Source organism: Bos indicus x Bos taurus, chromosome 7 (genome assembly GCF_003369695.1).
Source record: "Bos indicus x Bos taurus breed Angus x Brahman F1 hybrid chromosome 7, Bos_hybrid_MaternalHap_v2.0, whole genome shotgun sequence".
In the NCBI taxonomy this organism is placed as follows: domain Eukaryota; kingdom Metazoa; phylum Chordata; class Mammalia; order Artiodactyla; family Bovidae; genus Bos; species Bos indicus x Bos taurus.
This window is the reverse complement of record NC_040082.1, coordinates 93,751,309-93,779,298: the sequence shown is the minus strand read 5'-3', so window position 1 is coordinate 93,779,298 and position 27,990 is coordinate 93,751,309. Positions and strand designations below refer to the sequence as shown.

General features: G+C 50.7%; 1 protein-coding gene across 5 annotated transcripts; it reads left to right on the top strand.

Moving 5' to 3' along the window:
• The first annotated feature begins 1 nt into the window (after position 1).
• On the top strand, positions 2 to 27,346 carry CCL25 (C-C motif chemokine ligand 25). Of its 5 annotated transcripts, none has more exons than XM_027547542.1 (8): positions 2 to 230; positions 1,036 to 1,163; positions 22,543 to 23,749; positions 24,087 to 24,204; positions 25,894 to 26,011; positions 26,101 to 26,231; positions 26,561 to 26,680; positions 26,943 to 27,346. In XM_027547542.1, exons 4-8 carry the CDS (start codon positions 24,132 to 24,134, stop codon positions 26,951 to 26,953), a joined length of 453 nt encoding a protein of 150 aa, XP_027403343.1. In that variant the 5' UTR covers positions 2 to 230; positions 1,036 to 1,163; positions 22,543 to 23,749; positions 24,087 to 24,131; the 3' UTR covers positions 26,954 to 27,346. The 5 variants fall into 5 exon arrangements, with proteins under 5 accessions (XP_027403343.1, XP_027403344.1, XP_027403345.1 ...); XM_027547543.1 differs by adding an exon at positions 4,150 to 4,317 and having other exon boundaries at positions 21 to 230; positions 22,543 to 24,204; XM_027547544.1 differs by lacking the exon at positions 22,543 to 23,749 and having other exon boundaries at positions 21 to 230.
• Positions 27,347 to 27,990: the final 644 nt, after the last annotated feature.

Below are 27,990 nucleotides of genomic sequence, written 5' to 3'. Positions count from 1 at the left end.
GCGCGCGGCGGGGGCGGGACTTCCGGCTGGCGCCGCCTGCGAAGAGCTCGGCGGCAGGCAGAGACGCGCGGGTGGCCAGCGATGGCCGCGGAGAGGGCCAGCTGTGGCCTGGCCCACGGAGGCCGACGGGAGGCTGCGGCCGAAGAGTCGCTCCCTTTGTCCTGGGCATGGTGTGTGTCTCGCGCCTGTTTATCCCGCCGCCTCCTCGGCCGCCGTCACCAATCTGCAAGGTAGGAACGGTCAGCGCGCCTGGGCTGCGGTGGCAATCGGGGTTCGAATCCCGGCCTCGACGTTTCCGCACTGCGTGCAGTTGGGTTGGGGTTACGTCACCTCGCCCGGACTCAGTTTCCTTATCTGCTGTAGTGAAGAGGCGGACCTAGGGACATGGTCAGTGTTCCATCTGTGTTGATTATTAGAGCTAACGGGTGCCCAGAGGCTCAGCCTAACGTCCGTTCATTAAAATTTAATTGACCGCCTACTATGTGCCGATCACTGTATCGGCAGCGAACAGGCGAAAATACCCGCCTCTATTTGGCTGACATTCTAGACTGATGCTGTCCATCTAGACTGATGCTGTCCATGAGAAATGTAGTGTTAGTCGCTCAGTCGTGTCTGACTCTGCGACCTCATGGGCTGTAACCCTCCAGTCTCTGCCCATGGGGATTCTCCAGGCAATAATCCTGGAGTGGGTTACCATTTCTTTCTTCAGGGGATCAAGCCTGTGTCTCCTGCACTGCACGCAGATTCTTTACCATCTGAGCCACTAGGGAAGCCCATGAGAAATGTAAGGCAACCACAAATGTTAGCCACATGCATAATTTAAAATTTCTAGTAGCCATGTTAAAAAAAAAAAAGAAAGAAAGAAACAGGTGATGTTAATTTTAATAACGTGTCTTCTTTAACCCAGTTTATCTCCAAAATGCTGTTTCAGCCTGTAACTAATGTAAAAATGTATGAGATATTCTTACATTCTTTTTTTTTCCTTTTCTTTTCTCTACATGCCTTTGAAATTTTGTATGTCTTTTACACTCACAGCACATCTGAAGTTGGACTGGCTGTGTTTCAAGGCCTCAGGAGCCGTGGTTACCAACGGCTACAGCATTGAACCATGCAGTGCTAGATACGGAGTCAGGAAAGAAATTAAGTGGATTCCACAGCAAGTGGTAAGACCAAAAAGTAAATTGGGCATGGGGTATGTGGGGGTGGGGGTGGGGGTTGCAGTTTGAAAGAGGGCTGTTGGGAAGGTTGAGAAGGTAAGATTTGCAGAAGGACCTGAAGGAGTCAAGAATACTGAACAAACAATCGTGCTGTTTATTGTTTTGTGCTACTGCTAAGTCGCTGCAGTCGTGTCCGACTCTGTGCGACCGCAGAGACGGCAGTCCACCAGGCTTCCCTGTCCCTGGGATTCTCCAGACAAGAATACTGGAGTGGGGTGCCATTGCCTTCTCCAATGTATGAAAGTGAAAAGTGAAAATGAAGTCTCTCAGTCATGTCCAACTCCTAGCGACTCCATGGACTGCAGCCTACCAGGCTCCTCTGTTCATGGGATTTTCCAGGCAAAAGTACAGGAGTGGGGTGCCATTGCCTTCTCCATTGTTTTATGCAGTGTTGTCCAATAGAACATTCTGTGCTCATGGGCATTTCTTTTTAATCAACACTGCCAAATTTAATAGCCACGAGCTCTATGTGGCTCTTGGGCACTTGACATGTAGCTGGTAGCACTAAAGAACCGAGCATTTAATGAACTTAATTTTTGTTGTTCAGTTGCTAAGTCATGTCCGACTCTTTGCCACCCCCATGACTGCAGTATACCAGTCTCCCGTGTCCATCACTATCTCCTGGAGTTTGCTCAAACTCGTATCCATTGAGTCAGTGATGCTATCTAACCATCTCATCCTCTGCCACCCCCTTCTTCTTTTGCCTTTAATCTTTCCTAGCATCAGAGTCTTTTCCAGTGAAATCAGCTCTTTCCTAAAGTATTGGAGCTTCATGGATCATAGCTTTGTTGTGGTCAGGGGGCTTGTGTTAACGCAATAAAGCTTTGAGCTATGCTGTGCAGGGCCCCCGAAGATGGATGGGTCATCATGGAAATTTCTGACAAAACATGGTCCATTGGAGGAGGGAATGGCAAACCACTCCAGTTTCTTGCCACAAGAACTCCATTAAGTTAATTTTTACTTAATTTAAATTTTGTCATGTAGAGCTCATGGCTTCCATAGTGGATGGCATAGATTTCGTCGAATGGTGACAAGTGCAGTGCTCTGAATTAAGCTATACCTCATGCTGAATGCTTTATGTCGGTTCTACGGAGTGCTCACAATAAAGTGTAAGAAGAGAGCTACAGTCATTGTCACCATGATGAATAGTGGAGTATTGTGATTGTTCACCTATGGTTTATCATTGCTGTCATTCGTGGACTTGACTTTTTAGAAGAATTTTAGATTCACGGAAATATTGCGCAGAAAGCAGAGTTACCATTTCACCCACACCCACTTTCCCGGACCCTACCGTCTTTAATTAGCAGGACACGTTTGTTACACTGAACGAACCAGGACCGATACATTCTTGTCAACCCTTCTTCATGTTTTGATTTCCTTTGTTTTTACCTAATGTCCTTTTTGTCATCCAGAATCTCATCTAGGATACCACGTTACACTGAGTTGTTTTCTCTCTCTAAAAAGAGATAATTGACATGACATTGCATTAGTTTTGGAGTATACAACATAATGATTTGATGCATGTGTATATTACATAATGACCACCACAATAAGGTGGTTAAAGATTAACATCCATCACCACACTTAGGTTTCTTTTTTTCTCTTGTGATGAGAACTTTTAAGATCCAGTCTCTTAGTTGTCCTGTCTCTTTAGTCTCCAAAAAGCTTTGGCATGTTCTCCAACTTTCCTTGATTTGGATCATCTTAATTGTTCTGAGAGACCTGGTCAGATATTTGGTAGGATGCTCCTCTATTGGCATTTGTCTGGTATATTTCCTGTGGTAACCCTGGGATGATGGGTTTGAGGGAGGAAGACCAAAGAGTTAGTAAAGGCCATTTTCATCTTACCATGTCAAGGATACATACAACTGGGGACTTCCCTCGTGGTCCAGTGGTTAAGACACTGTGCCCCCAATTCAGGGGGCATGGGTTTGATCCCTGGTCAGGAAACTAAGATCCCACAGGCGGAGCAGTGAGGCCAAAATAAAAGAAAGTAAGGGAATTCTTTTTTTAAAAAAGGATATGTACTATCAACTTTATTTATGTGTGTTGATATTGGCCTTCATCACCTGGCTAACTTAGTATTTGTTAGGTTTTTCCACTGTAAAGTCACTTTTCCCTTTTTCCTTTGGAAGGAAGTCACTATATGCAGCCCACATAGAGAGTGGACATGTGTGTTCCCTTCCTTAAAGATGGATATCTACATAAATTACTTGGAATCCTTCTGCATGAAAGGCTTACCTCTTCTCCCCCCATTTATTAGTTTATCCAGTCATTTAATTAGATCAGTATAGCTTCCTGAATATTTATTTATACTCTGGATTATAAGCCAATACTACTTTATTTTGCTCAAATTGCTCCAGCATTGGCCACTGGTAGCCCTTTCAGTTGGCTCCTTTGTTTTGTTTTTAATTTATTTATTTTTGGCTGTATTGGGTCTTCATTGAGGGCTTTTCTCTAGTTACAGCGCACAGACTTCTCATTGCAGTGACTTCTCTTGTCCTGGAGCACAGGCTCTAGGGTGTGTGGGCTTCAGTACTTAGGGCTTAATAGTTGTGGCTCTAGAGGCTTAGCTGCTCCTTGGCATATGGGATCTTCCCAAACCAGGGATCCAACCCATGTCTCCTGCATTGGCAGCCAGATTATTTACCACTGGATCACCAGGGAAGCCCTCCTTTGGTTTTTGACACACTCCTATCAATGTGTTTTGTTTGGTGAGTTTTTTTTTTTTTGCTTGTTTGTTTTTTCTGTAGGACTTCCTTACCTTCTAGCACTGCAAGATGCTGTAGGTTCTTCTCATGTGTATTTCCTGATCCCAGCCTTAGAAGCAGCCGTTTCGCTGAGTCTGGTTCCTCGGATTAGAGCATGGTATTAGAAACCAAGATCTGAACTCTAGGAGTGCTTGTTGCTACTGCAGTGCTGTTTCTTTTAGGTCATCAGTGCTTTGCAGTCGCCTGTAATTCAGCCGGTCTAGGCGCTCAGCCCTGGGGATACGTACAACAACGACCCGACATGCATCCGCCCTCACAGAGCTCAGAGTCAACCTGCGAGGACAGGCTTAGGAGGGGAGCTCTGACACTCCATCGCCGTGCAACCTTGGGCAAGTTGTTTAATTTCTCTGAACTTCAGCCTCCTATTCCACGAAGTGGGGGTGCTTTATGAGGGCACTGTGAGAATGAAATGAAATCACCCACTTTCAGAATCTGAAGTAGAACTTGGTAGCAAGTGCTTATTAATTGTAAGAAGAAATGACACACATAATTTCAACCTGCAGAGGTCCAGAGTGCCAGCAAAGTGTGTAACAGGCAGACCTGACTTCGCCCAGGGGCAGCCAGGGGGGGCCTGCACAGTCATTAGGGTGAGTCACAGGCAAAGGGGAGCAGGACGGTTCAGGCAGCAGGAACAGCAAGCACAAAGGCCCTGAGGCCCATAGGAGCGTGGCACACTTAGGAAAGGCCAGTGACTCATGGGATTGAAAGGGGCATGACACACGGGGCTTGATTGGCCATGGCAAGTTGAGACCCTGTCCTAAGAGCAAGGGAGGTGACTTGTCCAGGTACACATGTCTAGTAAGGACAGGGATTTGAGTCCAGCCTGCCTGATCTCAGAGATCTTTATTACCCTGATCTGATCTTGAGATAGAAATTCTTTGTTTTGTTTTTTAGTAAGAAGCATAGTTTTGGTTCTTAAGGGTCAGGGTTAGACTACACTCCAGCCACTAAAATTCCTGATTGTTCTTATTGTGCCTCGAAGCACATGCTCTCAGGGTCCACGTGATCAGGATGACTCCGTTTGGGTTCCTGCTCGAAAGGACCTTGCTGCTGCAAGAAAGAAGAGGACATGCAGACACCAAGCCCAGGCAGTGTGACAAGAGCCAGGTCCAGAGCACCACCTTTCATGAGGGCAGCACTGGGCTGGAGGGCAGCAGGAGCCAGGGTCTGCCAGCCACAGGAGGGGGAGATGGGGCTTTCACACATGGACCAGCCAGAGCACAGGTGCAGCTTTGCCTGTGAGGAGGGTTCACGGAGCAGTAGGTGTCTCAAGGAAAGAAGACGATAAGACGGGACTGGCAGGGTGTCTGTCTCTGGCTGTCAAGGACTCTAGAGAGTCAGGCAGAGAAGTTGGGATTTCATCCTGCGGACGAGAAGCTAGCTGACTGCAGCCTGATTCCACCCACACCTTTTTTTTACACAGCCTGTGAGCTACAAATGATGTTTACATTTTTATTTTATTTATCTTATTTAATTTTTTGACTGCACCACAGGGCACATGGGATCTTAGTTCTCCAGTCAGGGAACCCGTGTCCCCTGCATTGGAAGCATGGGAGCATTTACATTTACAGCGTTTACATTTCTAAATGATTGGAAAAAAAACCCAAAAGAATAGCATTTTGTGACATGGGAAAGTGCACCTTCAGCGTCCATCACGTTTACTGGTCCCACGCCCACTCCCGTCATCTGTGTGTGGCCCACGGCCGCTTTCAGGTTGCAGGAGCAGACGCAGACTTGCTCAGATGGCGGGGGCCTGTACTTCTGCCGTCACTGGTCTGAAATTCTTAATCTTGTGAATGAAGGAGTCCCATATTTTTATCTTGCATTGAGCTCTGAAAATTGTGCAGTCTTAGCAACAGAGACCAGATGGCCCACAAAGCCTAAAAGATTTATTGCGGGGCCCTTTTCAGAAAAAGTAGGCTTGTCTTGCTGTGATGGGCAGAATAACAGTGGTCTCTGGGAACCTGTGAAGATGTCCCCTTACCTAGCAGAAGGGACTCTGCAGATGGGATTAAGTTGAGGATCTGGAGATGGGCAGGCAGTCGTGGATTATCTGTATGAGACCAACATCATCACAGATTCTTATCAGAGGGAGGCAGGAGGGGCAGAGAAGGAGATGTGAAAGTACAAAGAGAGGACAGTGATGCCATTGATGTCTTTGACGTTGGAGGAGGTGGCCACGAGCCACGGAATGCGGACGGCCTCTAGTGGCCAGAAAATGGATTATCTCCTCCAACTTCCAGGACTGCAGCCCTGCCAGCAGCTTGATCTAAGCCCAATAAGACTGAATTCAGACTTGTGACTGCCAGGACTGTTGAATAATAAATGTGCCTCGCTTTAAGCCACCAAGGTTGTAGTAACTCAATACAGCAGTCACAGGGCCCCAGTACTCCTGCCGTAGGCAATGGGCAGCTGAAAGAATCTTTCAGACAGAATTTTTTATTGTTTTTTTAAAATATATGTAGTTTTGATGTGGACCAGCTTTTTTAAAGTCTTTATTAAATTTGTTACAGTATTGCTTCTATTTTATGATTTGGTTTTCTGGCCACAAAGCATGTGGGATCTTAGCTCCCAGAGCAGGGATCAAACCTGTGCCTCCTGCAGTGGAAGTGTGGGGTTTTAACCACTGGACCACTGGAGAAGTCCCCAGCCAAAGAGCATTTTAAATGAGACACTTAATGTGATTCTTTGCTGATTTGTTAGAAGGAAGGGCCCCAGAGCCAGGCGTGGAATGCACACTTCAAAAGAGGGGGTGGGGACTGTGAAGACAGCCCCAGGGAGAGCTGACCAAGCAGGTGTATGACAGGATGTAGAGAGGAGGATTCCAAGTGTCTTAGAAGTGGGATCAGGACTTGGAGACAGTCAGGTGTGGGCAAGGCGGTAGCCCAGTTATTAGGCACAGCAGTGGGGAAGCCATGACACCTGGACCACTTTCAGGGCTCACAGTGTGGGTGGGGGCTATTTTGGGGACATAGAAGTGAGTTTAGGGACCTACCTGGTGGTCCAGTGGTTGAGATTCTGTGCTTCCAGTGCAGCGGGCACAGGTTTGATCCCCGGTTGTGGAACTAAGATCCCACTTGCCTCATAGCTCAGACAAAACAGAAGAGTAATAGGTTTTATTGTCAGGGGAGCCATTTACCAGTCAGCCCCCAAAGAGAGCTGAGGCATCGAAGCGGATCATCCATCCTGAGGATGGAAGTCGAGCAGCCTGGCTTCTGGAAGAAAGAATTTTCCAGCACTGGAGCTCTTTGGGGGCCAAACTTCAGTCTGATTTCATTACTAGTGCTGAGTCGGTGAGTGATGGAAAAAACCAGGAAGCTGTATCGACTTCTTTTTGGACGGTTGAGTTTGTTTTCAGTGGGCAACCCCATTGGAGTTCATGGCCCTGATTACTCCAGAGTTGGAGGAATGGGTAGCCAGGGGTTCCTTCTGGGCGTGGGTCCCCCGTGCTTCCTGCTCGTATGCATTTCTGACCCAGAGAACCTGACCTGGAGCAGGCACAGAGCTTACACCCAGGAACTGCCGTGTGATAATCTCCCAAGCCTCTGTTTATTTGTAAAAGATGAGGGGCACCGCCACCTCGAGGACACACATTGAGCAGGGCAGCTGAGGCCCAGGACAACCACCCTGGCACAGGCCCACAAAGGAGATTCTATGCTCAATGCCTGGGAGAACAGGAAGGGAGGGGTCCCCTGCTCGTCCGAAAGGCAAGCTCCCCACACACCACGGCGCAAGATCACATGGGTCAGTGACCTGAGTGAGCTTGGCGAGTGCTGGTTCCCAGAATTCCCTTTCTAGATCTGACCATGCCCCTTCCACTGGGCATTCTTCCAGCAAGAGCAGTAGTGGCATTTTATCTCCCACTGTATCAAAGGTTAGAACAGGCCCTGTGACTCCAATTCCGAGGGTCACTATTGACAGTGATCACTTTCACTTTTCCTGTCACTTCACCCACCTCATTCCTGCCAGTGACCGGGAAGTAGCCACTGTGTCATTTTTTTTCATGTTTAAGATTTCTATTTTCCTTTAAATCCAGCTGTTATTTTTCATGCCATATGTGTTCTCCTTGACCTGTCTCTACGTGTTTTACATGTATGTGTTGGGCTTTTTGCAGTACTTCTTAAAAAAAAATTACACAGAAATGCAGTAGTTTCCAGTGTATCCACAAAGTTGCACAAACCTCACCGCCACCTCATTCCAGCACATTTCATCACTCCAGAAAGGAACCCCAGGACTTCCCTGGAGGTCCAGTGGCTAAGATGCCAAACTCCCAATGCAGTGGGCCTGGGGTTTGAGCCCTGGTCAGGTAACCAGATTTCCACATGCTGCAACTAAAGATCCTACATGCCACAACTAAGATCTGGTGCAGCCAAATAAATAAATAATTTTTTTAAAGGAACCCCCATGCCCTTTGGGGTTCCCTGGTGGCTCAGACGGTAAAGTATACCTGTAGTGTTTGGTCTCTGGGTCAGGAACATCCCCTGGAGTAGGAAATGGCAGCCCACTCCAGTATTCTTGCCTGGAGAATCCCATGGACAGAGAGTCTGGCGGGTGGGCTCCAGGCCGTGGGGTTGTAAAGAGTTGGACACAACTGAGCGACACAACTAACATCATTCATTCATGACCTTTTACAGTCCCTCCCCCAGCCCCTGGCAGCCACTAGTCCACTTTCTGACTCCATGAATTTGCCTGTTCTGATCACTTTATATGAATAGACTCATACAATATGTGGCCTTTTGTGTCTGAACATCATGTCTTCAAAGCTTGTTTCTGTTGTAGCATGATTTAGTACCTCATTCATTTTCAGGGCTGAATAATATTCCATGGTATGTGGCTGGACCACGTGTTGATCCGTTCACCCATCGACGGACATTTTGGGGGCTGTTTCTTCACTAAAGCCTTGTGGCTTTAGTGAATCATGCTGCTGTGAACATTTATAGGCAAGTGTCTGATGGGATGTATGTTATTTCTTTTAGGTAGATATCTAGGACTAAAGTGGCTGGCTGACAAGGTAACTTTATGAGAAATCGCCAGACCATTTTCCTCAATCTTTGCTTTGTAAATGAGATGGAGACTTCATGCCTGTCAGTCATTGGCAGGTGCTCCGTTGGCTGTGACCATTCTCCAGCCCTGCTCCTCGTCCAGCATCCCATGGGAAGCAGCTAGGGCCCCTTGGGTTTGCCAAGGTGCCTCCCACCTGCCCCAATGTGCAGGGGCAAGGGTCCCAAGGGTGGGCCCATTATGGGCCTCTGCCCCACCGTGTAACTCCCACATTCCATATAGCAGGAAACCCTCAAACCATTCAGTTCCCCAGATGAAAAATTCAAAAGCACTGCCAGCGGCATCTCTGGGAGTCTTCCACATGGGCTAACCTCTGATTATGCAAGGTTAAGAGTGAGTTGTACCAGGGGAACAAGCCAGGTGTGTTATCAGCTATTAAAAGCTCATGCAAATCGACAAGAACTCAAGGAGCAAAGATCAGCAACAGTTCACCAGGGAAGAAAGAGTCGACAAACCTCAGAATGGCCCTTGGGTGAGAACTGGTTAAGGTGAAACCATTCCAGTGCTGCCAAGACCCGGACACTGGCTCCTCAGGGTGGTAGCTGGGGTTACCAGAAAATTACAAAACCTTCGGAAGCTACTTGCTTAGCATCTTACGAGTTTCATGGTCTGACCCTGTGGTTACACCACCGACAAGTGTCCTGAGCCCCCAGTGGAAGGGCTGTTCTTACAGCCTTTAAAGAGTAAAAGGTTGGCAGTGATCTGAATGCCCAGTGTTGGCAGCTGGCTTGGGAACTGCTCTAGAAATGGACAGGAGGCCTGCGACCACGTGGAGTAAGAACGCCTCCTGAGCGTGGCCAAGCCTTGTGCGAAGGCAGTTTAATCCTCATCATAAGTCTCTGAGTTGGGTCCTGTTAGATGGACTGAGCAGAATGCAGATGAAAGCAGGGTGGGAGCTGGGGAGAAGGGAGGGGCTGAGGAGATGATTTGCATCGACCATTCTGGGGAAGGAGTACCCAGCTGGGGTGGGGGGTTGTGGGTTCACTGTGGCATCTTTGGGGTATTACTTCTACTCTTCCAGCCAGGGTGCAGCAGCTTAAGATGCTTGAGCATGGAGAGGAGTGGGCATCCTCAGTGGTATGGTTAAAGTGAGGGCTTCAGGGACTTCCCTGGCGGTCCAGTGGTTAAGACTTTGTGCTTGCTATGCAGGGTACACAGGTTTGATCTTTGGTCCAGGAACTTGGATCCCACATGCCAAAAAAAATTTTTTTAATTAAAAAATAAAATTAAAAAATATTGGCACTTCTCTGGTGTCCAGTGGCTAAGACTCTGTGCTTACAATGCAGGGCCCAGGTTCAATCCTTAGTTAGGGAACTAGATTCCCACATGCCACGACCGAGTTCTCATGCTGCAACAAAGATCGGAGATCCCGCATGCTGAAACTAAGGCCTGGTGTGGCCAAATAAATAAAACTAAATAAATACCGAAGTGATGGCTTCAGGCTCACACGGGAGAGGAAAGAAACAGGGCCCATGCTCACCTTGCTCCAACCCCATCCCCAGGCACCCGGCGATGGGCTGCTGCCTCCCTTAAGGGCGCCCTGCGAGTATGAGTTCACTAGGGCTGCCACAACAAAGCACAGGCCAGGACTTAAGCAACAGACACTCACTTCCTCAGTCCTGCAGGCAGGAAGTCCAGGGTCAAGGTCGGCTTCACTCTGAGGCCTCTCTCCTTAGCTTGCAGATGGCCATCTTCTCCCCGCATCCTTAATGTGGCCTTCCCTCAGTGTCCCTGATTTCCCCACCATAAAAGGACACCAGTCAAACTGGGTTAGACTCATTTTTAACTCCAGTTCCTCTTTAAAGGTCCTAAAGCCAAAGATTTAGGTAAAGGCTTCAACATACGGATTTTGGGGAGGACAGTTCAGCCTGGGGAGCATGTGATTCTGCCATACCCACCCTGGGTGTGGGCGGGAGCTCGGGTGGCCCTCATCACACACCAACACTGCCCAGTCTTCCACAGGTCATGGGAATTCTGGGGTCTGGGCTCCCCATTTTCTGGTGGATAGAGCAGACCTGGAACTCCAGTGGGAAGATGGGGAGCTGGGCCTCAGGAGCTCAGCCTCAGAGGCTGGCCAGTGGGGCGGGGATGGGGAGGCTGGTCATCTCCCCAGACGAGCCCCCGCTCCCCCCCAGGAGTAGGGGTTTTCCTGGGCTCACCCCCAAGGAAGTCCCCCTGAACACATGTTTGCCTCCCCCCCTCCACTTCTCCAAGCCGTTGTGCTGATGCACTGGGGCTTTCTTTACCCAGGTCCCCACAGCCCTCTCCCCCCACAACCCCTGGTCCTTTCCCGCAGAAGCGCAGTCACTAGGCCTGTTCCAGCACAGGGTCTGGTTAAGTGAAAGTGAGAGTCACTCAGCCATGTCCAGCTCTTTGCTACCCCATGGACTATACAGTCCATAGAATTCTCCAGGCCAGAATACTGGAGTGGGTAACCTTTCCCTTCTCCAAGGGATCTTCCCAACCCAGCGATCAAACCCAGGTCTCCCGCATTGCAGGCGGATTCTTTACCAGCTGAGCCACAAGCAGTCAGCAAACGCGAGCCCTGCCACCCTTCCCTCATCTCCAGCACCCAGTAGGTGTCAAAGTTCTGCTGACCTAGTGAACCAGCAGCCAACCTCTCTCTCGAGGGTCCACTGCAGTAAGACACCAGCCCAGGATTACCATATCTTGGCAGAGCCCACCGTGTCCCCATCCCCCCACCATTAGGCCACCCAAGCTGGGTCCTCTCCTCAGTGTGTGAGATGGGCACCCACTCCTGCCCTGACCCAAGGAGGACCTGTCAGACTCCAGGGGCCCGTAGTTGAGGGATGTCACCAACCTGAGCACAGTGGGGTGTGGGGGTGGCAATAAGGAGCTGGAGGGGACACCCCAGCCCCAGCTCACCCCCCCTCCTGTCCGCTGTCCCATGGGTGAACCGGCTCGTTCCCCACCCGGTGACCCATCCAGCGTCCTCAGCACACTGCCCACCTCCCTGCCCTTCCTGGTGTGGCAGGGACCAGAGGCCAGAGCAGATAGGGGCTGGGGTGGAGGGTGGGGAGTGAGGGGTGGGGAGGAAGCACTGGTCCCCAGCTGTGTGTCCCTCTCACCCCCAGGGCCTCACATTCCAGAGGTAGGAGTGTTCAACCCTCTCATGGGCTTCCAATCCAGGGCGGGCCAAGGGTCAGGAGGAACCAGAAACTGCTTTTTCCTAGAAAGGTGGGGCAGGGGTAGACAGGCCAAAGGTTACTGAATAGAAACCCTCCATCGGGAGAGAAGGGGAGAAGCTTGTCTGGGTCTGGATAGATAGGACCAGAAAGTGGCCACAGCAGGGCTCCTCCCTGACATTGGGGCCAGAGGATTCTTCCTGTTGGAGACAGGACCAGGCCTTGTAGGATCTGTAGCAGCATTTCTGCCTCCTCAGCTTCCCTCCCGCCACCACAACTGTGACAATCTCTTCTCTCTCCAGACCTGGGCAGGTGGCCTCTCCACTGGCTTTCTATGCTCATGTTAAGGGCCCTCAGGTCACATCTGGGTCAGGTATTCAGGGAGCCTACTGTTTTATGTGTCTGGTTCCCTCTGCCTGTTGTTCTCTGTTCCCTCACCCACCCTCCCTTCCTGCCACCTTCCAGAACTGAGCCTGATCTCGGGTGACCTCAGCCTGCAGCGGCTTGAAGCAGGATTTCAGTTCCCAGCCAGAGAATGAAGTCCGGCTGCAGCAGTGAGAGCACTGAATCCTAGCCACCAGACCACCAGGGACCAGGGGCCAGTGACCAAGCCCCTGGCCCGTCAGCTGTGCAGAAATGAGTTTTCACATAGAGACAGAAAGTAGTGAAACAAGTGAAGTGCTTATTAGGAGGAAAAAGGGATATGTGTGGATAGACACACTAGTGGGCTCGGAGAGACTCACGCCCTTGTGGTAATTTGAATCACTTTTATAGGGCATTCTCCTGGGTTTCCTCTGGCCAGCCATCTTGCTTTGTCTGGTTCTGAGCCCGTATTGGGTGATCTCAGTGTCCTCCCGTGTGTGCGTGCACATCTCTTAGCCAAGATGGATTCCAGCAAAGAGGCCTATGGGTAGGCTGACATCACTTACTACGAAGTGGTGCCCTCTCTCTTTTGACCATTTTGTGCATGCATAGTTGGGAAGGTCTCCTTGACTTTGAACATGAGGAATGTGTGGTCTTTTATTTGGACAGGGCCCACCTTCTCTCTTGCTTCTGCTATTCTGGAGTTTTAGTCCACAGAGGACAAACTCTGGCTGCTCAGCCTGGGGCCCATCCGTCTCTTGCCACAAGTCTGCACATCACTTCCCCTGAGGAGTGTTCCCTACCCTCCCTTAGGAGTTTGCTCCCCATGAGTGCTGTGGGAGGCAACAGAATTCCCTTCCCCCAGGATGTCATGTCCTGATGCCCAGAACCTAGGGATACATGGTACTGCACAGCAAGGGGACTCTGCAGGTTGATCAAGTTGAGGCTCTGGACATGAGAGGTGATCCTGGACTATCAGGATGGGCCAGCGTTAATCACAGGGATTCTTACGAAAGGAAGGCAGAAGGGTCCAGGTCAGAGAAGGAGATGTGATGACAGAAACAGAGGTCAGAGACAGGTTAAAAGAGGCCACACTGCTGGGTTTGAAGATGGAGGAAGGGGCCACAAGCCAAGGGATGCAGGTGGCTGTGAGAAACTTGGAAAAGGTCTGGGAACTGATTCTCCATGAGAGCCTTCCAGAAGGAACTGCCCTGTCAACACCTTGATTCTAGGACTTCCACCCCCCTGTGACTTAGGAGAATACTGGGAGTCAAGGCTATGGTGGACCAGACCTTCTCAGGCTTAGAACACTGGGGTGGAGAAACAGACACAATGACCAGTTTTTCTCCACAAATTAAGAAAGGTATGCACATAAAGCCACCAAAGTCACAATCTTTGCTTCTCGTAGCTGACTTTGACAGGCTTCCCATGTTCTCCAACATGCCCTTGGCCAATTCTTTTCCCTTTTCGCTAGGAGAAGACTTTTCTGATTTTTACAGCAAACCTCAAAGGGAAACGGTATGGACCTACCAGAAGCAGAAGATATTAAGAAGAGGTGGCAAGAATATACAGAAGAACTATACAAAAAAGATCTTAATGGCCCAGATAACCATGATAGTATGATCACACCTAGAACCAGATATTCTGGAATGTGAAGTCAAGTGGGCCTTAGGAAGCATCACTATGAACAAAGCTAGTGGAGGTGATGGAATTCCAGTTGAGCTATTTCAAATCCTAAAAGATGATGCTATTAAAGAACTGCACTCAATATGTCAGCAAATTTGGAAAACTTAGCAGTGGCCACAGGACTGGAAAAGGTCAGTTTTCATTCCAATCCAAAGAAAGGCAATGCCAAAGAATGTTCAAACTACAGCACAATTGCACTCATCTCACATGCTAGCAAGTTCAGTTAGATCGCTCAGTTGTGTCTGACTCTTTGCAACCCCATGGACTGCAGTATGCCAGGCTTCCCTGTCCATCACCAACTCCAGGAGCTTACTCAAACTCATGTCCATTGAGTCTGTGATGCCATCCAACCATCTCATCCTCTGTTGTCCCCTTCTCCTCCTGCCTTCAATCTTACCCAGCATCAGGGTCTTTTCCAGTGAGTCAGTTCTTCGTATCAGGTGGCCAAAGGATTGGAGTTTCAGCTTCAGCATCAGTCCTTCCAATGACTATGCAGGACTGATTTCCTTTAGGTTGGACTGGTTGGATCTCCTTGCTGTCCAAGGGACTTTCAAGAGTCTTCTCCAACACCACAGTTCAAAAGCATCAATTCTTCAGAGCTCAGCTTCCTTTATGGTCCAACTCTCACCTCCATACATGACTACTGGAGAAACTATATCTTTGACTAGATGGACCTTTGTTGGCAAAGTAATGTCTCTGCTTTTTAATGTGCTGTCTAGGTTGGTCATAACTTTTCTTCCAAGGAGCAAGCATCTTTTAATCTCATGGCTGCATTCACCATCTGCAGTGATTTTGGAGCCCAAAAAAATAAAGTCTGTCACTGTTTCCATTGTTTCCCCATCTATTTGCCATGAAGTGATGGGACCAGATGCCATGATCTTAGTTTTCTGAATGTTGAATTTTAAGCCAGCTTTTTCACTCTTTTCTTTCACTTTCATCAAGAAGCTCTTTAGTTCTTTTTTGATTTCTGCCTTAAGTGTGGTGTCATCTGCATATCTGAGATTATTGATATTTCTCCTGACAATCTTGATTACAGCTTGTGCCTCATCCAGTCCAGCATTTCTCATGATGTACTCTGCATATAAGTTAAATAAGCAGCGTGACAATATACAGCCTTGAGGTACTCCTTTCCTGAGTTGGAACCAATCTGTTGTTCCGTGTCCAGTTCTAACTGTTGCTTCTTGACCTGCATACAGATTTCTCAGGAGGCAGTTCAGGTGGTCTGGTCATCTCTTTAAGAATTTTCCACAGTTTGTTGTGATCCACACAGTCAAAGGCTTTGGCACAGTCAATAAAGCAGAAGTAGATACTTTTCTGGAACTTTCTCACTTTTTTGATGATCCATCAGATGTTGCTAGCAAAGTAATGCTCAAAATTCTCCAAGCCAGGCTTCAACAGTACATGAACCGAGAACTTCCAGATGTTCAAGCTGGATTTAGAAAAGGCAAAGGAAGTTGCCAACATCTGCTGGATCATAGAAAAAGCAAGAGTTCCAGAAAAACATCTACTTCTGCTTTATTGACTATGCCAAAGCCTTTGACTGTGTGGATCACAACAAACCGTGAAAAATTCTTAAAGAGATGGGAATACCAGACCACCTTACCTGCCTCCTGAGAAATCTGTATGCAGGTCAAGAAGCAATAGTTAGAACTGGACATGGAACAACAGACTGGTTCCAAATTGGGAAAGGAGTACTTCGAGGCTGTATATTGTCACACTGCTTATTTAACTTATATGCAGAGTACATCATGCAAAATGCTGGGCTGGATAAGGCACAAGCTGGAATCAAGATTGCCAGGAGAAATATCAATAACCTCACATATGCAGATGACACCACCCTTATGGCAGAAAGCAAAGAAGAACTAAAGAGCCTCTTGATGAAAGTGAAAGAGAGGAGTGAAAAAGCTGGCTTAAAACTCAACATTAAAAAAACGAAGATCATGGCATCTGATCCTATTACTTCATGGCAAATAGATGGGGAAAAAATGGAAACAGTGACAGACTATTTTCCTGGACTCCAAAATCACTGCAGATGGTGACTGCAGCCATGAAATTAAAAGACGCCCCTTGCAAGAAAAGCTATGACCAACCTAGGCAAGTATATTAACAAGCAGAGACAAAGGTCAAGGAGCCATTGTGTATTTTGCTGACAAAGGTCTGTCTAGTCAAAGCTATAGTTTTTTTCCAGTAGTCATGTATGGATATGAGAGTTGGACTATAAAGAAAGCTGAGCTCTGAAGAATTGATGCTTTTGAACTGAAGTGTTGGAGAAGACTCTTGAGAGTCCCTTGGACAGCAAGGAGGTCCAACCAGTCAATCTTAGAGGAAATCAGTCCTGAATAGTCACTGGAAGGACTGATGCTGAAGCTGAAACTCCAATCCTTTGGCCACCTGATTCGAAGAACTGACTCATTGGAAAAGACCCTGATGCTGGGAAAGATTGAAGGCAGGAGGAGAAGGGGAAAACGGGATGAGATGGTTGGATGGCATTAACTGTCTCAATGGACATGATTTTGAGTAAGCTCCAGGAGTTAGTGATGGACGGGAAGCCTGGTGTGCTGCAGTCTATGGGGTTGCAAAGAGTCTGAGATGACTGAGCGAGTGAACTTACTTACTTGAAAGGGAAAATGAGTCTTTAGTTGCAGAAGTTCACGGCCAAACAGATATATGATCTTTAAGGCACCTCAAAGCCTTCTGTCAGCAGCTAGAATCCCAACATAGGGTTTGTGTGGCCTCAGCCCTCTCCAAGAGGGACCAGGGCCGAAAACTTGGGAAAACACTCTTGACACAGCAATGATGATCGACACAAAATGGGTTGTATCTCTGAAGCCAAAGGAGGTGACAGTCTTAGGGGAGGGGTGGCGAGGGGCCAAGGGTGAGGGGCCACTGTTAGGCTTCAGTGGGAGCCAGGGCAGGAGTCCAAGAGTGGGAGGTGATGGGGGACAGTGAGGCAGGAGAGTAGAGACACCAGAGAGACTTGAAGGCTGTCCTTGGCATTCCTCCACTGCCAAAAAGGAGTGGCTGTGAAGCAGGCAAGAGGGGATGACAGGTGATGAGAGGAGAGAGGTGATGAGCATACTCATCGTGGGTTTTATTTTCTGTGTTTTATAATGTTTTGACATCTGCCAGCCTTGCTGATCTGGGACAGACTGCCCTTACAGCAATCCTTAGAGATAGCAGGTAATGGAGCGAGCCTTTCCAATGCAGGGCAACCAATCCAGAGCTCAGACTCCAGGCAACTCTGTTGTCAGGCTCTCACACTCCTGGGACGCAAAATCCCCCTGCCCTAGTTCCCCCAGGGAGAGGTATTATACCAGCCAACCGGGGAGAGCCACTCCGCCCCTGGGGCCAGCCGAGAGTGTTCAAACTGGCCAGTCCCAAATCTCTTACCCTGCCTGGCCTGGCCTTCCTCAGGGAAGGCCCTGCTTTCTCCTTGCTCCTTCTGTTTCCCTACTGACTCTGGTGCTTCCCCAAGTTTCCCCGCATGGTGTGTTATGCCCCCTCCTCTTGGGATCTATGAGCAGCAAACTGTCTTCTCTATCACAATTTTTTTTATTTTAATTTTTTTCACTCTCACAATTTTTAAAAATATTAATCAGCTTTTGGTTGTGCTGGGTCTTTGATGCTATCACGGGCTTTCTTTGGTTGCAGCAAGCAGGGGCTTCTCATTGCTGTGGCTTCTCTTGTTGCACAGAGCATGGGCTCTAGGCACACAGGCTTCAGTAATTACCACTCATGGGCTCTAGAGCACAGGCTCAGTAGTTGTAGCACGTGGGCTTAGTTGCTTCTCAACATGTCAGATCTTCCCAGACTAGGGGTGGAACCTGTGTCCCCTACATTGGCAGGCAGATTCTTAACTACTGGACCACCAGGGAAGTCCCCATTATTGTGATTTCCGTGGGAAGGGTTGAGTGAGGCTGGGTAAGCAGGCTTAGGACTTGCTAGTGTGAATCATTTCAGCAGGCTCTGGGACTAGAGCCTGTCCCTAGTTGTCTATTGCCTGGCCCTGGGGCGACCCGGGCTGGAGAATAGTGACCCTGAGTGTGGGAGCCTGATAGAAGAGGGAGTTAGGGTATGGGCTCTGGACTGGCTGGTTTGCATATGAAAGGTGCCCTTGAAAGGAGGCCATTTACTATCTCTGGGAATCTGCTAACCCTAGGAGGGGTAGTACCTTCAGAATCAGCAAGTCCCCAGCTGTCAAAACATCAGAATAAAAAAGACATGCTGGGAGCCTAGAGGTTTTTAAAGCAGTGAAATATTCAGTATAACACCATGATGATGGATAAACGTCCTTATACATTTTGTCCAGACATGTAGAATGTACAAGGGCTTCCCTGGTGGCGCTCATGGTAAAGAATCCACCTGCCAATGCAGGAGGTGCAGTTTTGTTCCCTTGGTCGGGAAGATCCCCTGGAGGAGGGCATGGCAACCCATTCTACTATTCTTGCCTGGGAAATCCCATGGGCAGAGGAGCCTGGTGGGCTGCAGTCATGAGACCGCAAAGAGTCGGGCACGACTGGAGTGACCGAGCACATGGAATGTACAACAGCAGGCGTGAACCCGAATGCAGACCCCGGACTTCGGATGATAGTGATTGGTCAGTGTAGGTTCATTGGCAGTAACAAACATGGCCCTGAGATGCAGGCTGTTGATAATGTGGGGCAGGGCATGGATGGGAAATCTCTGTACCTTCTCTCCAATTTTGCTGGGAAAATTAAACTGCCCTTAAAAAGTCAATAGAAAATGAAAGAAAAGAAACAGTGTAAAATTTTGAATTGACTGTGATCTGTGGCTGGAAATGCACTGTCCAGTAAGACAGACACCAGCCACATGTGGCTATTCAGCACTTACAGTGCACTGAAACTTTTCAATAAGCCATGTTTTGAACACTTCCTATGCAAAAAAGGGAAAATATCTCATAAATAATTTTTTTGATTGCATGTTGAAATGATATTATCTTGGCTTGTTGTTGTGTAGTCGCTGGTCATGTCTCTTTTGCAACCCCATGAACAGTAGCCCGCCCAGCTCCTTCCGTCCATGGGATTTCCCCAGGCAGGAATACTGCCATTTCCTCCTCCAGGGGATCTGTCCAACCCAGAGATCAAACCTGTGTCTCCTGCATTAGCAGGCAGATTCTTTACCACTGAGCCACCAGGGAAGCCCATTATCTTGGATGGATAGGGTTAAACAAAATACATTATTTTAAAAAAAGACATGCGTAATACAGTTCCCAAAAAGTACATGTGGAATGAAGGAGTCAGACCTCAACTTGGAATCTGGCTGCCACTTACTTGGCCAGGTAACAACCTCTCCAGACCTCAGATGATTGTTTTTTCCCCTGTCCAGTGGGGATAAATATTAATCCCATTGCATTTGCTGTCACCTCAAGTCATTCTCTTTAGAGGAGCCCAACCCATCCCCGGCATCTTCCTGCCACCTCCAGATTTGAAGTAGTGATGCTTGTCTCCAAGGATCTTGCTTCATAACTTGCTACCTGTCTGCTCTGCACTGCTTACCCAGGGCACCCAGCCTAGTGCCTGGCATACAGTAGGTGTTCGCCACCTGTTTGTTGAATGAATAACAAATGGCCTCAAACAGGTGCTTGATGAGGATCAGTGACATCGCCGTCCCCCTTCCTGGCTGGGAGACATCTGCTTGCTCACTCCAGTCACCCCTGGGAATGTGGCTGGTATGTAACAGGTACCCAGAGACCTGTGTGGAAGGGCTGAGTGGAGCTCAGCATCCTCAAAGTAAAAATTGTTCATTTGTGTCCAACTCTGCGACCCCATGGAATTCTCCAGGCCAGAATACTAGAGTGGGTAGCCTTTGCCTTCTCCTGGCGATCTTGATCGAACCCAGGTCCCCCACATTGCAGGCAGATTCTTTACCAGCTGAGCCACAAGGGAAGCCCAAGAATACTGGAGTAGGTAGCCTATCCCTTCTCCAGCGGATCTTCCCTACCCAGGAATTGAACTGGGGTCTCCTGCATTGCAGGAAGTTTCTTTACCAACTGAGCTATCAGGGAAGCCCCAGCATCTTCAAAGAGGGACTCATACCCATATGGGACCCTCTCCTCAGGACCCACTGCCCTCCCTCCCCGCATCACCCTTGCCCCAGCTGCCCCAGCCCCCACATGTTCAGTAGGTGTAGGAGAAACACAAGGACTGAGGCCACAGCCAGTGGTGGTAGCCTGAGTACCCTGCCCAGGTCCCCTGGAACACAGAGGCAGCTGGTCGGTCTGGGGAGGGAAGCCCTTCAAATCTGACTTTTCAGGAGGCAGGCCAACCACATGGGGAACACAGTAAAATGGGTCACACAAGGAACTAAGTCCCTGAAAGTCAGGCCAGAGGCTTGCAAGCCATCCTTAAAAACAAAACAAACAAACAAAAATAGCACTTTTCCTTCCTTCCTCCAGTTGCCTGGCAACCACTGTACATCTGGACCAGAGTGAGAGGCAGCTGGGTACAACCGGAGCCCAGGCCTGGCAGACAGGATACCCGGGGTCTGGTGTGTGGAGTCAGGATGGTGGGGGGTGGGGTGGGGACGGCATCCCAGGGGCTTCTCTCAGAGGCCACCTGAACCAGGACCCGGAGGCACCAAAGGTTCAGGAGGCAGGCAGCATGGGGAGTTGGAGGTGGAGGTGTGATGCAAAAGCAACTGCAGGAGGCCCTCCACCCAGGATCCTTCCTGATGAGCCCAGGCCTCTGCTCAGTGGCCTTCCCTCCATTAGGAGATGGCCCCCTTTCCTTCACAGTATTTAAGAAATAAAAGTTGGATTTTCCTGGCCAAAGAATAAAAAATAAAAAGGGTCTCTGAGACCCTCAGTCTCCTCTGTAAAATTGGTCAACTGTTAGGAGCACCTGGGAGGTCTTCCAGCAGAGAAATGAGTGAGCCGGGTACCCAGACCCCCGAGAGGAGCTCACTCCAAAGGCAGTGGTTGGTATTTCCCTTCACCCAGCCACCTGGCTGCCCCATTCTGCAGTCCGACCATCCGAGAGGTGCGCTGAGCTGTGCCCCTGCCCCCTACCGCTCACCCTGCACTGCATCCTGTCCTGCGGACCCTGGGGTGTGGTCAGTCCCTGAATTTGGCTCAGCTGCAGGCTGGCGGTGACTCACAACGGCCTCATGCTCAGAGCTGGGGACTGGGGAGCAGGAGGCGGCTTTGTCCTCTGCGCTGTGTTCACACATGCAGAGAAGAGGGTCCCCTCGCTGGGGACAGTTTACCCTGACCACCTCCGGGAGCTGCGGGAACATAGGCCTCCCCTTGCTCAGCCGAGCCCTGACCGTGGAGGTCTGGCCCCACAATCAGCAACTGCGATCCTCGAAACTCCAGGTCTCCACCCAGGGGCCTTAGTCCTGAAGCATCTTGTCCGCCGCTCAGACACTTGAGAGCAAAAACTCCTGCCTGCCCTGCGTGCTGGTTCCTCAGACCCCTTGCTCCCTTTTAAGGCTGCTGGTGGGACCAACTGTGAGCGGTGGGGAGGTGGGCTTGCTCACGGGGAACCTCCGCCCCTACTGAGTAACGCCACGTCTTGGCCGCTGCCCGCCGACCGGGCAGGCAGGGACGGTAGGCCTTAGCGGAGAGGCTGACCCCGGCCCGCCACGCCGCGTCCCCAAGCCCGCAGCCACGCGGAACCGCGTCCTGGACCAGCCTCACCTACTCCGGGAGAGGGAGCGGCCACGGCCACCGGCGCAAGACCGCTGGTCTCCGGGCCTCTGAGTCCGTAAGCACCGCCCTGGTCTCAGCCCCAGTCAGAAAGCCCCGCCTCGGCGCTCAGTGTGCAAATCAAGGCCCGGCACCTGCACCAAGCCCCACCCATTTAGCCACCCGACCGGGCCCAGGGAGTTGGTGAGGGGCCCCGCCAGGGTCTCCTGGTGGAGCTGGAGAGATGAGAAAGGGGTAGAGAGTGTCATAAATGCTCCGAACGGTCTATATAGTTAAGGAAGTCGACAATAAAAAGTTACAGACGATCAGCTGTGAGGTTTCTGCAGAGTCCCCTTCCCCACTACCTGCTCCTCCACCCCCACGGCCCCCACCCTCACCCCCCTGCTCCGGGTGGACCACGCTGACCCTGGAAAAAAAGAAACTCCTTCTAGGTGGGTGCCTGCTGGCGTGGTTTCCTGGAGTTCCCGCTTTTCTTCCAAAACCAGAACATTATTGTGGTCCTTATTCTCAAGATAATATTCGGGGAAATTCAAGTTGCATATATTGCACTGTTAAAGATTTTATATATATATAGAGAGAGAGGTCATTGTGGCTAATACATGAGTTAACCTCAATTTTATTATTATTTTTAGGCCATGGCACTCACCTTGAGGGGATCTGAGATTGCTCACCAAGGATCAAACCCCAGGTCCCCTGCATTGAGAGCTGGAGTCTTAACCACTGGACCACCAGGGAAGTCCCCCTGTTAACTTAAATTTGATGCTAACTTAAAAAGCCTGTTTGTGGCTTATCAACCTACATTGTACATCTGCTTTACTTAAGAGGACGCACTGACCAGAAGTCAAGGATGTCCATGTTCAAAATAAAGATTAAAGTCCTTGCTGGGATGCCAGTTCTGGTCCTCCTCTGATAATAAGACTTACTTCACAGGTGCCAAGGTCATACTGACTCGCCTCAAACGTGGTCTGTTCTGAGACCTTGAAGAAATGTCTCCCTGACTTGTTTGACATTCTTTGTTCTGACAAGACACAAAACTACGCTGAAAACCCTGCTTCTTTGGAGCAGTTTCACAGAGTAATCTGGAAAGCAGGCTTCTGGGCTAGCCCTCAGTCTGGCTCAAAACTCTTTTTTTGATTATCGTTTATTATTATTATTTTTTTGCATGAGACATTACCTATTGAAAGTGTACCATTCCATGCTGTTTACTATATCACAGAGTCCCTCGACCACCACCACCATCTAATTTCAGAGCAAAAAGAAATCTATACCATTCCTTTTAACCTCATCCCCATTCTCCCCTCCTCCCAGCCTATGGCGACAGCTGATTTTACTTTCTGTTTCTGTGGGTTTGCCTGTTCTCAAAAAACAGGGCTTTTCTGTGACACAATAAGTCACCCCACTATGGAAGAAGAGAAAAATGGGATAAAGTCAAGGCCCCACGGGCACAGGTGACTGGGGAGTGGGGAGAAGAGATGAAGGCTCTCCCCTGCTCTAGGCAGCCTGAGTCCTGCCTGTGGGAAGCCAGGGTCCACCTTGAGATGCAGCAAGAAAGGAGCCAGGAGAATGAGGAGAAAAGGCCCTTCAGGGAGAAAGCCAGGGTGCTGGCTAAGGGGCCTGGAGGGGGAGAAGGTGAACCTTCAAGGGGGCTGGCTAAGGTCAAGGCTGGGTCTGTCCACCTGCATCTGTCCACCTCTCACCCTCATCCAAGCAAGTTAGTTGAAGGTATCATTTCCTGCCCAGTTCTTTGATTTGGATCCTTTTGCCCCTGGCCCCCAACTTCCGCCAAGTGCATCATGACATTGGAGAGAAGAGCTAGAAAAATGGAGAGAAGAGAGGAGGGTAAGGCTGAAGGGAGAAGCCAGGAGGTGAAGTGGGAGGGGAGGCAGGGAGGAGGAGGGAGGGCGGAGCAGCAGGGTGGGGTTCCATCTATAAAGGGTGAAGCCTACTGGCCTGGCAGGCAGGAGAGCTCAGGTTCACTCCAGCAGGCGCCAGCCCCAGGGACACCATAGGCTTTGGTGAGTCCTCCCCGAGATCGGCAGCAGGTCCCTGCAGCACTTGTCCCCATCCCATGCCACCTGCCTCCCTTGCAGGGGGCCCTGGCTTGAGATGGGGGTGCTCCTGGTGCCTGCCGCTGTCCATGTTGGGTCCTCATCATCCACCCACCTGCTCTCCCCAGTTAATCCTCAAGGTAGGTGCCAGAAGGGGAGGACCAGCCTGCACTATGAATCCGTGGCTCCTGGTCTGCCTGGTGGCCTGCTTCGCAGTTGCCTGGGGTCCCACTGTCCACGCTCAAGGTACTGCCTCAGTTCATCCCTCCCTCCTCCTCTGGAGTCCCCTCTCCCCATCTTTCCTTTGCCTCCCACTATCAATGTGCTTCTCCCCTCCTCCAGAAACCTCCCCTGATCCCACCAGCACTGAATCCATTCTCTGATGGACAGCTCCCCCACCAGGCATGCAAAAACGCCCACCATTTGTGCAGCTCCTTGGAGGTGATGGTCCTCAGCCTCTCCTTCCAGAGCCCCTGGGTGCCTTCCCCACAGTCCATGACCCAAGGCATCCCTCCTAACTCCAGCCAGCCCAGGAACTATGGGGAACAGATGGCTCCATGGCTGCTTACCGCCTAGGACACATTGCAGTGACCTGAGCCTGCAAACGGAGTGTTGAGATCAGAGCCTGGGAGCCCAGTGAAAATGGGTCTCCATCTTGGCTTCCCCCACCCAGGCTACCTGTGTGGTCTGGCCTTTATGAACCCCATTTTTTTCATCTGCCAAGTGAGGTTCCAAATTCCCACTGCAGAGATGGGACATGAGGATCCAATTGGATACTCCTGGCCCAGTGCCTGGCAGCTACTATGATAACCATTACTGCTATTAACGGGGAATTCTTCTCCTCCTCTCCCGAGATTAGGCACTTGATATTGGGGACCAAAGTTCATTCCGGATGCCCCCCCACCCAGTGTCCCTCAGCTCTGCCACTGTTTTCTCCATCCCTGTGTGCCTGAGGAGGCAGCTGAGCCCCAGCAGGTAGCCAAGCAGAACCTCTGGCAAGTGGAAGCCCCATGGCCCCACCCACCTGCCCCACCTGCCCCTCATTAGGTCTGAGAGGCCCTAGCCCTGCCCCAGCAGACCTTAGCCTTTGCCCAGGATGGGGCTGGGCCTCATTCTCATTGTCCTCTAATAAGAGGCCTATTTCAGGAGCCAGGCCCAACCTGGGCCCTTTGATCCTGCGGGTAGAGTTGCCCCCCAGTCCCAGGGAGCTTCCTGCCTGGCACTGCAATACCGTCCATCTGACTCCACTGCTCCTTGCTTTCTGGGTCAAGGTGGGGATAGAGGGAGCCTTCAAGTCCTCCCTGAGTCCCTCCCAGAAGTCAGATGTGGCCCCTGGAGGCAGGGATTGGCAGAGGGATGGATCCCAGAGGAACTTGAAGGTCCAGCACTGTCTCCATATTAATTCATCCTTTGCTCATCCCACCCTCTCATCCTCCTTGATACTTCTGGCACCAGGTTGGCACCTCCACCTCCAACCAAGCCCCCTCCTTTTCTCAGGGCATTGCACCCACTCCTTGCCCTCTGCACCGGAGCAGGAGTGGAAATGGCCTTGGTCGATTTATTTTGCGGTCTTGGACCCTTCCCAGCTGGGGCCTGTGGGGCCCTCTCCAACTCCTGCCAGCTGTCCCTTTGTCAAGGGCCAAAGATGAGCCCAACGGCCACCTCGCTGTCTATGCTGTCCCTGGGCCTTCACAGTGCCTAGAAGGGTTGCAGTGTGCGCGCGGATAACTACGTCTGTGGGCATCCCTGCAGAGCGCATGCGCGGCCGCACACCTCAGTTGGGGCATCCCTGCAGGGCACCTGTGAAACCGCAGGGTGCACACGTAGCCGCACATGCGCGTAGGTGCCATGTCTGTGGACGGCCCTGCAGAGTGCATGCGCCGCCGTACATGCACGTGCTCAGACTTGAGCCTATGGGCGGCTGTGTGGTCGCAGGTGCCTTTGAGGACTGCTGCTTGGCCTACCACCGCCGAGCCCGGCTATCCTTGCTGCGGCATGCCCAGAGTTACCATCGCCAGGACGTGAGTGGGAGCTGCAACCTGCCTGCTGTGATGTGAGTGGGACCGCGGGGGAGTCCGTGGGGGCTGTCACACAACTTTCCTCTCCACTTACATCCTCACCTGGGCATCCCCATCCCTGCAGATTCTTCTTACCCCAGAAAAACAAGATGGTGTGCGGGAGGCCAGGGGACAGGTGGGTTCGGGCTTGGATGAAGATTTTGGATGCCCGGAAAAACAGCCAGTACCACCATGGCACCAGGAGAAACTTCCAAGGTGGGTGAGACCCCAGGCCAGCATCTAAGAAGTCCATCCTCCCAGCTGCAGACCCTGAACTTCTCAACCCTCGAAGGAGGGGACAACAGCCAAGTCCCTGACAGCTGCCTCCACCCCAAAGAGAGCCAGGGGCGGGTGAGTGGGAGGCTGAAGGAATGTGCAGCATTTTAAGTCAAGACACTTTCAATAGCTAGAGATGGAAAAATTCAAGAAAATAGGAAACTCATTGGCTCAAATAACCAGCCAACATGAGGCTTCAGGTTTGGGTGGATCCAGGTGCTCAAAATGTATAGGTGGACTCTTTTTCTATTTCTCTTGCCTTCTGACAGTCCCTCACTCTGGGGTGAGGAAATTGAGCTCTGGAACCTCAACACTTCCATTGTCAAGGTTTAGCGGCCCCACCAGAAACAACAAGAGGAAAACTTCTCTCCTGTCAACTGCTAATCCAGGTTGATTCTTGGTCACGTGATCACCCCTCCCCTCGCGCCTCCATCCAGCCCCAACTCCACCCCATCACTGCTGTGAGGAATGAGGGGTCTCTGATCAGCCTCACAGGTTCACATGGGCAGGTCCTAGGGGGCTGATCATTACCCTGCCCTGTCCAGAGGGGCTTCGGCAGGGTAATGAAATGCCAGGCATGTGAACCAAAAGCTGCAGGGCCCCCCTCACTCCACTCCAGTCCTCACCCGCCAACACCTCTGATCCCTCCAGCAGGACCGTGAGCCCACACTACTCCAGGATCTACCCACACAAGATGGGCTGGACCTCTCTCTGCCACAGTCGTCACTCTGCGGCCTTGACTGCCCCAGCCCCTCTATCCTTCAGGACAAATCTCAACCCCCATCCCTGAGGCTGCGCCGGGTCCCTCCTTGTCACCCCTGCCACCTCCCGCTCCTCCAGCGACTGGAACCAGGGAGCCCTGTTACTTTAAGCCCCGCGCCTGCTCCAGACACGAGTCACACCTGCCTGGGTAACCATTCTCGGAAAGAACCATCACGATCGTTGCCTGCCTGCGGGGACACACCTACCCTCATCCCTCTGGGTCCTTGCAGAGCTTCAGGTTTCTCCCAGGACATGCTTCTAAAACTTTTAAATAAACTGTTGGTAGGACGCCATGCTTGTCTCTGTCACCTTTCATTATGGGGTGCGAACCTCCAGCCTGTGTTGAAACCCACACGATGCCCTCCGACCACAGGATTTGTGCTTTTAGGCTGGAAGGGCCAATCACTGGTACGAGTGGCTCTGTGTGAGTCCAGCCTTGTGCTTCCCAGTGGCAGCCTTGAGCACATCACCCTTTCTTCCTTTCTCATCACTGGGGTCAGCATGCTAGCTCTGCCCAGACCCCTGGGCTGTAGTGAGACTGGGTGATGGACAGAGTTCTCTGCACGCTCTGATGGGACCCAGAGGTTCCTGATAAGTCAGGACTGGAATAAGTACAGAGCCCTGTAGCCAGGCACGAGTGACTGCTCTGCAGAAGGCAGAGCCACACACTGGGGTCCTGGGTCTCTCACCCAGACTCGAGCCACCCAACTGTGCAGCCTCCTTTTCCACCATGACTGAGGATGTTACAGATGAGACCCAAATGCACCATCCCTAGAGGACAATAAGTGGCCAGGGGCCAAGGTGCAGACTCGGCAGAATGCCCCAGTCCCACTACACTGTGTGGGTGCCCAGAGCAGGTTCCACAAACTCCCGAAGCTTCAGTTTCCCAAACAGAGGTGGTAACACTTCCTGCCTCATACATGTTCATGGGGACTAA

Bases quoted from the DNA above. Each gene is read 5' to 3' on its own strand.
- CCL25 (XM_027547543.1), top strand. From the start codon at position 23,979: ATGCCACCTGCCTCCCTTGCAGGGGGCCCTGGCTTGAGATGGGGGTGC. The intron at 26,012-26,100 runs GTGAGTGGGACC...CCATCCCTGCAG, and splicing joins TGCAACCTGCCTGCTGTGAT to ATTCTTCTTACCCCAGAAAA. The intron at 26,232-26,560 runs GTGGGTGAGACC...GCCTTCTGACAG, and splicing joins CACCAGGAGAAACTTCCAAG to TCCCTCACTCTGGGGTGAGG.